At 55.6% G+C, this 11,369-nt stretch overlaps 3 protein-coding genes across 3 annotated transcripts; 2 read left to right on the top strand and 1 right to left on the bottom strand.

The window, feature by feature from the left end:
• Positions 1-4,786: 4,786 nt before the first annotated feature.
• Positions 4,787-7,200, top strand: GLOTRDRAFT_121201 (Six-hairpin glycosidase; the record flags this gene model as incomplete). The annotated part of the gene is made up of 8 exons (XM_007867577.1): positions 4,787-5,017; positions 5,069-5,531; positions 5,591-5,657; positions 5,708-5,721; positions 5,783-6,153; positions 6,204-6,521; positions 6,593-6,729; positions 6,813-7,200. 8 exons carry the CDS (start codon positions 4,787-4,789, stop codon positions 7,198-7,200), a joined length of 1,989 nt encoding a protein of 662 aa, XP_007865768.1.
• A 117-nt stretch (positions 7,201-7,317) lies between these two features.
• On the bottom strand, positions 7,318-9,421 carry GLOTRDRAFT_138531 (cysteine proteinase; the record flags this gene model as incomplete). The annotated part of the gene is made up of 5 exons (XM_007867576.1): positions 7,318-8,511; positions 8,561-8,888; positions 8,945-9,203; positions 9,278-9,309; positions 9,373-9,421. 5 exons carry the CDS (start codon positions 9,419-9,421, stop codon positions 7,719-7,721), a joined length of 1,461 nt encoding a protein of 486 aa, XP_007865767.1. The 3' UTR covers positions 7,318-7,718.
• Positions 9,422-10,098: 677 nt separating this feature from the next.
• Positions 10,099-11,216, top strand: GLOTRDRAFT_75877 (uncharacterized protein). Its single transcript, XM_007867575.1, has 2 exons — positions 10,099-10,484; positions 10,538-11,216. The coding sequence occupies exons 1-2, from the start codon at positions 10,208-10,210 to the stop codon at positions 11,089-11,091; spliced, it is 831 nt and encodes a 276-aa protein (XP_007865766.1). The 5' UTR covers positions 10,099-10,207; the 3' UTR covers positions 11,092-11,216.
• The last annotated feature ends 153 nt before the right edge of the window (positions 11,217-11,369 follow it).

Raw genomic sequence — 11,369 nt, 5'->3', positions numbered from 1 at the left:
GCGGTGTTTATTTGTTATTTATCTCCGAACGGTCGCAAAGCCATTCCTGTAGTATAAATTGTACAAAGTAGCATACAGAAAAACAAGTTTCGACTTCACCATCTCAGAGAATTAGCGTTACGATCTCAGCGACCCGAGAAGTTCGAAAGCGTCGAACTTAGCGAATTATAACCGATCTTAGCTTTGCCAATAGGCCTGACTCGTCGAGTGAATTAGCTCCGCCATCGATTAAATTAGCTCCGGTGCGTCTCACATAGCGAAATAAAATTAACCAAGTTTCGCTAGCAATTTCTACTCCCGTGGGCCCAAACCTACACTCGGTTTCGTGGTTTGCGACTTTGTCTGCGATTTTCCGGAGATAAATACTCCGGAGCGTCCCTTGGTGTTTGTTTCAGGCGTCAAGGTTTTGTTTTATTTTTCTAGGTCTTCCTACAGACTACCCTAAGGCGTCTTACTCCTCCTTTCCCCCTCGAACTATTAAATACCCTTCAGTTGTCTCGGACCGCCTTCACCCATATCACGGGGTTTAGGTTTATTCCTTTTGGTCCTTGGTGATTGTTGTGTGTCAGTGCATATCAGCGTGTTCTGGAAGCTTTGGCTTGTCAGTTTGATTCATAGATACTAAATTAGGCAGTTATATTACCCAATATAGTGATTACATAATTGGTATTATGTTAGCTGGCAAGATTGGAGGTGCCCAAAATTATAACTCCTTCAATTTTGCAGCCCTTTGCAGATTGATGGGCCCACTTTTCAAAAATCATTTACAGTCGGACCACATCGGACAAGCAATTGTGAGTCCCCGAGAGACGGAAATCAGACCATCTGGACTTCCCCACCTTCCTCCGACGTCCCTGGCACCCACTCCGACCCACTCCGACTGTACGCGATTTTCTGAATTGGTGGTCTATCAATCTGCAAACGGCTGTGAAGCTATCGAAAATCCTTTTTGGGGAATTGATCCTTATCATAAATAGAGTGTTTTCCCAAGACGGCTAGGGAAAAGGTCGAGATCTGCGGGTGCCATAAATGTTGTTCAGAAGTGGTGGTGACTAGGTGTCCCGCACCATAGTATGGTAGCGAAGAGACTATGATGTGCCCATACCTCCGTGACAATGAATTGCTTTGGAAATATTTGAGATACCTCGGAAGCATAGTATGCTTCCATAACATTGCCAATGTTTCCCGGTAAGTCATTTGTTCTGTCAGTCCTGTCAGTGCTTCATCCGCCGGCTCTCGGGCAGCTAGGGTAAGTCTGAGCTTTTGAGTGAGATCTGCAGAAGCCGGAAGTGCCCAGAGACTGCAATGTGTGCTCTGAGTCTACATGCTGACTTTTTAAGTTGAAATAAGTGGTACTCTTAAGTCTCCCTCGATATCAACACTTGGAAATGAGTCTTCAGATTTACATTTAATTTACTGAGAGCTGTGACAGCCGTTTGCAGATCGATAGACCATCAATTCAGAAAACCACGTATGGTCGGAGTGGGTCGGAGTGGGTACCAGGGACGTCGGAAGAAGGTAGAGAAGTCCAGATGGTCTGATTTCTGTCTCTCGGGGACTTGAAATTACTTGTCCGACGTGGTCCGACTGTAAATGATTTTCAAAAAATGGGCCCATCAATTTGCAAATGGCTAGAATATCGCTTAGTTTACAACCCAAAGTGCACAGGTAATTCAATGTGACAGCTTCCTTGCATCACAGTGGATGACTTTCCGTAAGGAAAAATCCTAGATTTGGCCGTCCTAAACGCCATCACAGTGCCTTGTCACGGTCATTCGCACAGCCGATAGACAGAGGTGTTTCTCCTATCCGTAACGCCACAAGCCCTCAGTCACGCTATTGATGGCGGCTTACTATGTAAGGAAGGAAAGTGGCTAAACACGGAAGGTACTGATGGCAAGTATATGATGGCATGATACGCGAACGTTTACCGAGGCTAAGCGAGCCATAAGAGGCGAGCGCGAGTCTGACAGCCGCTTGCAGATCGATAGACCATCAATTCAGAAAACCACGTATAGTCGGAGTGGGTCGGAGTGGGTGCCAGGGACATCGGAGGAAGGTAGAGAAGTCCAGATGGTCCGATTTCTGTCTCTCGGGGACTTGAAATTGCTTGTCCGATGTGGTCCGACTGTAAATGATTTTCAGAAAGTGGGCCCATCGATAGGTAGCTTTACTGCGCCCCCGTGCAAACACGTACAAATATACCATATCCAGAAGAATGTCACGTGAGGCCGGCAAACGCGGGCTTCCCGCCGCGCGCGTGTCCGGCCAGTTAGAGTATCTTCAAGTCTGGACTAAGAGGGTCATATAGATGGGGCAAAATAAAATTTCATTGAAATCTAGATAGCTGTGATACATGTGGCTGACAAGGTAGATATAAAAGCCAACAGTAAGGAAAGTTAATAAACCCTAACCCTAAAAGCACAGATCAAAAAATGTGCACAGCAGGAATTGAACTCTAGACATCCAGCACTGAAGGCATGCCGCATAACCACTACACTAAAGAAGCAACGCATGTCTCACACATTAAAAGCATATGATGCCAATGTAATTGGCGTTTACTTAATACGGCTGGGTCCAGTTATTTTTAATGACGCGGCCGGAGGGGTCGGAGGTCACATGATATTCTTCTCGAAAAGGTAATATTTGGTCATGTTTACGCGGGGGCGCAATAGCAAAGACGGGCCCATCGATCTGCAAATGGCTGGAAGAGGGGGGTCGGCAGTTATACTATAGGCGTGGCGAAATAGATCTATAACTGAGTTTGAATGATATAGTTCGGACTTCGAATTGTTATACTGTATTCGGTAGGTGTTCTCACGCTTGTGGCACCGCATGCACATGCCATCCTCCAGCCTCCCTACCTTTTCACGACGCGTGCAAGCTTCCTACTGAAGCGATCCCATCCACAACTGTTTGTAAAATGAAAGAGATATATTTTGTTGGAGAATTTGTCCGAAAATGCGCTCTTTTGCCGCTTATGGTGCTATTTCACTCCCAAAATTGGGGCTGAAGAGTTATATCTGTACTGTGAGATCCGGGACACATAGCTAGGTAGGAGTACTATAGGTGGGTAAGTGACAAGTGATTCATTAAGTTTGGGATGCATAAAGTGAGCGGCGCGACAGCGCCGCCGAAAGAAAAATGATTTTGACTTCCAGGTTGCTTAATTTCTTGCGATTCACATGAGCAGTGGGATACACATAGAGGTGTCCATTCAAACTTAAAATACCACCAGGTTTTGCCTTAAGCTATCCAGAGAGTTAATACAGCGCGCAGCGCCGCAAAGCAAAATTCATGTGCTGTGGAAACCAAAGAAACTAGCCTCGAGGGATATTTCAAGCGAGGGAGATCCCTGAATATAGCACTAGTATACCCTTTCAATAATATACCCCTTCTGAAGCTCACGGGGCCCGAACGGAGTGTCTTTCCCTTCTCTTTCTCTCTCTCCTTCGATTTAATTTCTTTAATTTCTCTAATTGATCTAAAAGTCCACACCTATAGTACATAAGCCGGGGGGTCGGACCCCCTTGACAAAATAAAGTTTGCAGACAGCTTCAACTCGACGACCACCATCAAAATTGGCGAGCGTGACAAGCCGGCATCTCGGCTGATGCATTTAGAGTCGAATCTAGGATAGAAAACGACTCTAAATGCTTACGGAAAGTCATCCAGTGCTCGCAAGCAACAGGCTCTCGCTGCCGACCCCGTCAGCCTCAAGTCGTCGTCGATGTCCGAGGGTGGCATGAGGTTGGGCACGAGAGGTATGCACGCTTCGATGACCTATTTGACACGTCTTGACTTGACTGACTTTGTCTCTGCCAGCGATTTCTAGCGGCTGTGGGCGACGTCTCGTAGTCGTCGGTCATGCGCCACCCGTGACCACCAGCCCCCGGCGATGCACTCGGACGACGACCGCTCGGTCACCTTGCCTATCCGCATCGCATCGCCTACATCCTCGTCGACGGCCCACAGAAGCGTCGGACACACTAAGGGCGATTGTGCAGCCGGGTTGGAGGGATAGGACTGGGACGGGGACATGACTCGGGTACGTATGCCTCGCGACTCCCTTGATAGGCCATGGCTGACTTTGGCCTCTGCTATCAGGCATTGGCGTTGTTGCAGGACCCGATCCTATTCGGTTCCTCTGCGTGCCAACGCCGATTGCTCCTCTGTTCCGATCGCGACCTCTGCAGCAGCTTCCCGTCCTATCCCTCTGTGTCACGATGCCCTCGCCATGACTGCGACTGTCCGGCTTGGTCCTTAGCTGGTGCCGCGGCTCGCTGTTGGCCGTCCTAGCCATGGGATGGAGTATTGTAACGGGATCGGCAGAGCGCGCTGGGTGCAGTGAACGGTACCTGAACGGTTCCATTCCATCGATGCGTTGCGGGCTCATCATCGGTACTGTCACAGTTACAGCCCGCGAATATCTCCGGCGCTATCCGCTGCAAACCCCTGCCTCACCGTTGATATAGCTGCTGGGGACTTTGTGTGCGAATCGCCTCGGACTATGGCAGACGCCGCTCGATGTCCGATCTGCTCACGGACTCAAGTCCTAAATGCCCCGCTCGCGGAAGAGCCGTCATTTCCAAGGCCATACATATTATACAGAGGCTTATGGAGGCGGTCGCATCCAGCACAGTGCACTCCCCGGGCCGGGAGCCATATTTACGTCGCCATCCCGTGACGCTGCACGGTCCCGTGTACGCACTTCTGCTTCGCGTCCATACACCTTACCCGGACATAAAATGCGGGCAACGGATAGCCATACGGTGGGTACTGCACCATGCATTACCCCTGGGTCGCAGCAGCACTAGCGCTACATTCAGTCTGGGCCTCCGCGCCGAGCGGGCCCTGGGACGCCTTCAACTACGCGCCCAAGTCCAAGACCGTCTGGCCCGCCGCGATCCACCGCGTCGAAGGCACCGTCGACGGCGCAACTAACCTCGTCGACAACGAGGGACCCGCGACGCTCGCGGGCAACGGGTCTTGGCTCACGCTCGACTACGGCGTCGAGGTACGTCCACCCAGTGTCCACGAATGACACCTTCAACGCTCACGCACCCAGGTCGGCGGCCTGATATCCATCACCTTCATCAGCCCGGCGCCCTCCGCGTCCCTCGCGCTCTCCTTCACCGAGTCCCCGCTCTTCATCTCCCCGCTCACCTCCGACGACTCTTCCTACCCCGCACCGAACATGTCCTACGACGGCGTCCTGCGCGTTCCCGCGCCCCTGCCCTCCGGGTGGTGGACGCAGCCCGCGTCCGCGCTGCGCGGCGGCTTCCGCTACCTCACGCTCGTCTCCACCTCCTCCACGCCTTTAACGATATCGAATGTGTCCTGCGCGATATCGTTCATGCCGCATGTGGACGACCTGCGCGATTATGCGGGGTACTTCTATGCACAGGACTCGAGCGGGTATGAAGACCCTGATTTTTTGACGAAAGTGTGGTACGCGGGCGCGTACACTGTGCAGACGAACACGGTGCCGCTGGATACCGGGCGGGAGGTGCCCTTCGTGAGCTCGCCAGGTGCGTTCTCGAGGCTGGATGGGCCTTCGTGGCTGTGGGTAGTCATCGTGTCTGCGCAGGGTGGGCGAATAACGCGACGCTTGGGGTAGCGGGCCCCATCATCGTGGACGGCGCCAAACGCGACCGGTGCGTCCTCCCCTCTCCTCCTCCTTCCCGTCGAATTAACTCTGCCTTAGAGCAGTCTGGCCAGGTATCACTCCCCCCTCATTCCACCCCGCTTCCATATTCTAACCCTGCTCATTTCTTCATAGGTGACATGGGCATCGCCGTCCCCACCCAGTTCGTCTCCACTTACGACCTCCTCCCAACCCGTAACGCCCTCTCCACCATGTTCGCCGCCCTCGACCCGCTTACGGGCGCGCTCCCCGAGTCCGGGCCGCCGCTCTCGCAGACCGTCTCGGACACGTACCACGCGTGGACGCTCATCGGTACATATAACTACTACATGTACTCCGGGGACACGGCGTGGCTGCAAAATGTGTGGGCGAACTACACGAAGGCGGTGGGGTTCCTGGAGGGGAAGGTGGATAGCACGGGATTGATGAATGTTACGGGTTTGCGGGATTGGGCGCGCCTGGGCGGAGGCGGGCATAACGCCGAGGGGAACGCGTTGTTCTACAAGGTCTGTTCGCCTCCTCCTCTTCATGTCCTAGCTCACAAAGTCTGTGCTAGGTCCTGACCAACAGCGCGTCCCTTGCCTCCTACGCTGACGCCCCCGCCCTGTCCTCCGCCTGGTCCGCCAACGCCACTGCGCTCAAGTCTGCGTTCAACGCCGCCTTCTGGGACCCACAGCAGGGGATGTACCGCGACAACACGAGCACCACGCTCTGCCCGCAGGACGCGAACTCCATGGCGATTCTCTTTAATTTGACGACATCGGCGGAGCAGGCGGGGAGCGTGAGCAAGGGCCTCGAGCGGAATTGGAACGCGCTCGGAGCGGTCGCGCCCGAGTTGCCGGATACGATATCGCCGTTTATCGGCGGGCTTGAGGTGCGCGTGTGCATATGCATTTTGATGTAACGGAGATGTTGGTCGATGCTGATGATGGTGAATGTATGTAGCTCCAAGCGCATTTCGAGTCGGGCAACGACGCGCGCGCGATGGACCTCCTCCACCGCGAGTGGGGGTACATGCTCGCCACCAACCTGAGCGTGCAGTCCACCCTGCTGGAGGGGTTCACCGCTAACGGCTCGCTCTCGTACGTCCGCCCTCCCCCTTTTCCCCTTTCTCCCGCAGGCTAACCCTATTCACATTCCCGTACATACTACATAGTTACCGCAGCTACCGCGGCTACAACTACGACCCGTCCTACACCTCCCACGCGCACGGGTGGTCCTCCGGGCCCACCTCCGCGCTCACCTTCTACGTCCTCGGCCTGACGATCACCGCCCCGCAAGGCCGAACATGGAGCGTCGCGCCGCACCCGAGCGGGCTGCCCCGCGCGGAGGGCGGGTTCAGCACGGGCCTGGGGTGGTTCGGGGTGAAGTGGTGGGAGGGAGAGGGGGGTTTTACAGTGGAGGTGGATGTTCCGGAGGGGACGCAGGGGGTGGTGAGGCTGCCATATGCAGTGGAAGGGGGGAAGGTGTGTGTGAACGGGGTGGAGGCCCACGTGGTGGAGGGCGTTGTAAATGTTGTTGGAGGGAAGTCTACGGTGGTGCTGCAGCGGTAGGTTCACGCCAGCCTGCAAGTCCGGGGGCAACAGAGATCCGCTCAGACTTGAAGGACCTTTCTGTACGACTGATGTACATAATTATGTACAGATTCTAGACCGAATAGAATTTGGAAGGAAACATAACTTGTCATGAACGAGACATACGCTCCTTGAGAGCAAATACTAGTTGAACCGACTACTGATACAAACGCAACCAACAAAAAGCACGACAACGGCACTAGCGACGACGAATGCGATTGCGAGCGTCCAGTGATGTATGTATGTAGTAACTAGGGAATATACAAATGCCGACGGGGTATGGAGATGTTATGCGATACGTATACAGGAGTAGATGGATGGATGGATGGATGCAAGGACCAGACCTGGAGAGAGAAAGAGATATACGTAACCTTGCTGCAGCTGTATGTATAGAAGAGATGTGTGTATGCCAGTCAGTCCGTGGTGAATGTGTGCCGATGAAGAGTGCGTCGCGTCATGACGAGGGAGCCAACCAACCAAACCAACCAACAACCACACTAGATCTTGAGCTCCCTGAAGCCCCTTACATCCACGCGCCCCGTCCCGTTCTTCTTCCACTCGCCGCCCTCGTCCGCTCCATCGGCAGCGAGCTTCGGCCCCGTCGTCGTGCTCCCCGGCTTCGTCCGGTAGCGCCCCCCGGGGATGACAATCTTCCCCGCGCTGCGCGTGGTCATCCCAGGGCGAGGCTTCGGCAGCCCGAGCTTCTTGCGCTCGCGCCTGGTCAACACGGGCACGGGCACGGGCGCCGGCGGCGGCTCGGGCGACGACGCGGACGACTCGGTCGTGAACCCGCTCGCGGAGAGCGCGGGCGTGTCCTCGTCGTCGGGGTCCGGGTCCACGAGGCGCCGCACGCGCTTCTCGGACGACTGCGAGGAGCCCGAGGACGCGTCGAAGGAGCGCTTCGGCGAGCGGCGGTAGGTGTCGGAGGCGATACTCGCCTGGCTCGAGGGCGGGACGGAGGAGAGGATGGGCGAGGGGGAGCGCGAGGGCGGGAGGGGGATTTGCGAGGGCGTCGAGGGTACGGAGGTGGGGGTTTCGGATTGGAGGTGGGCGGGGATGGCGGAGAGGGATTGGGGCTGCGAAGGAGGCGCGGGCTTGGGCTTGGTCGGCGACGTGGCTGATACTGAAGCGCGCGACCGGACCTTTGATGGGGGCTTCTTCTTGGACGGTGTAGGAGGCAGTGCATCAGGTTCGTCAGCATCGGGAGGTGGTTCTTCTCGCACGCGCGGAGGGCCTGTGTGAGGACCGCGGATGTTACGGATAGACGAGAAGTGCTCCCAGTCGTAGTACCTGTAGCCACATCAGATGGGCGTAGATAGCAAGAGGAAAGAACACTTACGCTACGTATACCGTTGCATGGGAATCCTCATCCTCGTCGTTTGTGTCTTCGATCACCTGCTGCTGGATTTCTTTCTCCTTCTGCTTCCTCTCCTTCGCCTCGCGCTTCTTCTCCCGTAGTAACCGTCGTCGCTCCCGAGCGTCGAGAGCGGGATCATCAACTGAAGTGTCGGGCTCTGATGACGGACCCGACGACGGCTGAGCTGGTTCATCAAAGTCCCCGCCGGCAGCCCACTCGATGACATAGACTAAGCCAGGCTGGACGACTTTCACGTCCCGCTTCGTCATGTGCGCAAAGGCAGACAACTCCATGTGCCCGCCGTAAGTAGCTACGTTCCAACAAAGATAAGATACGTGCGAGACTCGTAAACCAGTGAAAACATACCAGGTTGGCGCATACAGCGAAGATGTGTATCCAAGCCTCGTTCGTCATCGCAAAAAGGGGCGTACCGGTCCTTGTGTGCCTCGATCCAATTGCAGACCTGCTGGCGCAGTTGAAGATGATAGGACTCAGTCCCGTAGAGCTGATCGGAGAGCGCGCGGAAGAGACAGTTGCCGTCGCCGAGGGTGTTGGCGGCGTAGAGGCCCATCGCACGCAGCTGCTGGTGCAGGTCCTGCGTGTTCTGCACGGGGTCCGATAGCAGCTACAGAACGATTCATGTTTAGTATTTTATCGCAAAACGCCAGGGAAACAGCGATCAAATGGTGGCAAACACACCTTTCCCTTGGACCTCGTTGTGCGCGATCGCACTAGTGCCAGGTCACCGCGACGGGGTCAGTGAAGCGGGATGTCCGCGCACGGCGCACACTCACTCTGCTGCGGCGCTCTCGCGCTCCGCTGGTGTCGTTTTGACGATCCCATAATGTTTAAATATCTAATGAGCAGTTGTGGCCGCCGGTGGGTGGTTGTGTGTCGGGGTTGGGAGGCGTTCTCCGGTTCCGGGGTCCCCATGGTTGAAAAGGGACCCCGACCAGCTCAGGGATAGCCCTTGGCCGAGTTGCCCGATACGGTATTCTCACTTGGTCTCACTTCTTTTTTTTTCCTTCGGCACCGTCTGGCGGTTTGGAGTCCTTTACATCGAGCTCTCGACGACCAGTCAACGTGCAAGTTATCTCAAGGATTTCTTCCGTATCATCTTGGAAGAAAGTCTGTAACAAGTGCTGCGCGCAGAGACGCATACATTACTTCACGCGGCGAGGGTATTTTTGAGACTGATCCGGCTGCATTTCAGCAATGTCCTAGTGGCTCTGTTTCGCTGTGGATTCAGAAGCAAAACTACTAGGGCATCTCTGTGCTGCAATTCGCGTCCAACTTGGTTCTCTCGTTTGTTTAAAGTGTCGCGGCATTGCAATTTCGCGGACGTGAACCAGCTTGCACAGCTTCCATGTGCGCCGAGGTCGCGCAGCATCCACACGGAAGCATTCCGAGCTTGCAGTGCCCAGCATACTGCGAGTCACGACGCCGGCGACTCCTGCTGCTTCTTGATTCCATCTGAGCATACTGCGCCTGAACGCAGCAGATTCCACTCACCGTGGAGCGGAACACAAGCCTGGTATATATAGTCCCTTCAATCCCGTGCCTCCCTGCGCATTCCCAGTTACTCAGCCACACAGCCCAGATAAAGACTTGACGCCCAAGCCAATCGCAATGGTGGTCATTACGGACGACAAGTCTATGCACCGCAACCTGCCCCCGCCGCCCCCGTACTATGCTGCTGGGCCCGTCAGCCCGCCGCCGTTCCCCAACCACTTCCCGAGGCCGAAGTTGACGCTCGCAACGCTTCCGTCGCACATCCTGCTGCAGATCGTGTATGCGACGTTCCCCAGGACCGCGGACAAAGACGAGGGGAAGCTGGAGAGGCAGCGGAAGACGCTGTACTGGCTGAGCACCAGCCTGCGCCTCGTGAACAGGGCGTTCTACATCGGTAGGTGAAGCCGCCCCAAATACGAGAGCGCCTTGATACCTATCGCTCTCCAGCATGCATGCACGTCCTCCGGTCCACCTACCTCCCCGCCTACGAGTCCCTCATCCGCCCGCCATACAGCTCCGACCCCTTTCCCTACACCGCTGCATCCACCTCTAGCTCCTCCAGCCCCGCGCAGACCCCCGTGAACGCGACCCAGCGCGAAACCGCCGTCCTCGACCAGTTCATCGCGCTCAAGGTGCGCGAGGACGTCTGGGCGGACGAGTCGGAGCTGCACATCGAGCGCGAGGACAGCTTCAAGGACCTCTTCGACCTCATGCAGCCGCGCAGCCGGCTCGAGGACCTCGTGCGGCACTACGGCGTGCGCGACGGCGTCGTGAGCGCCGACGGCGAGAAGGGGAAGGAGAAGGGGCGCGCGGTGCAGCCGCTGCCGTTCGTGGCGCTGTCGGTGTCGTTCTCCACGAGAAAGGCGGGCCTTGTGCTGAATGCGAGAGGGGGCAAGCGGACGATTGTGGAGGTGCCGCGGACGAGGGACGAGAAGCTCGAGGTCGCGGCGAAGAGGCTCGTCAGGGAGCTGCGAATTTGGTTGGAGGGGTATTCGAGGTGATGACGCGCCCGGTGAGAAGTTACTTGAACGAATGTATACTAGAGTGCTATAGGCGTACTATACTCTGCCTTGTTTCCCTAATTTATTTGGAGGACATTATAAAGATGTACTCTGCGTGATGCGTCTTTTGGCAGGCTGTCTGCTGCATTGCCAAACATTGAGGCCCTGCCTTGTCTCTTTTCTCCAGTCTGCAAGAAGAAGGGGCCCTCTCCTGAAGTCGTCACCGGTGCTTGCGGAACCTATATTGTCTACTGGCATTTTTTGCAGCTCCTGTGACC

The sequence above is a fragment of the Gloeophyllum trabeum genome, assembly GCF_000344685.1.
Source record: "Gloeophyllum trabeum ATCC 11539 unplaced genomic scaffold GLOTRscaffold_00006, whole genome shotgun sequence".
In the NCBI taxonomy this organism is placed as follows: Eukaryota; Fungi; Basidiomycota; class Agaricomycetes; order Gloeophyllales; family Gloeophyllaceae; genus Gloeophyllum; species Gloeophyllum trabeum.
Note: the sequence above shows the minus strand (reverse complement) of the source record. Positions and strands in the feature narration are given on the sequence as shown.

Coding starts and splice junctions, on each gene's coding strand:
- GLOTRDRAFT_75877 (XM_007867575.1), top strand. CDS start 10,208: ATGGTGGTCATTACGGACGACAAGTCTATGCACCGCAACCTGCCCCCG. Junction 10,485..10,537: donor GAACAGGGCGTTCTACATCG/GTAGGTGAAGCC, acceptor ATCGCTCTCCAG/CATGCATGCACGTCCTCCGG.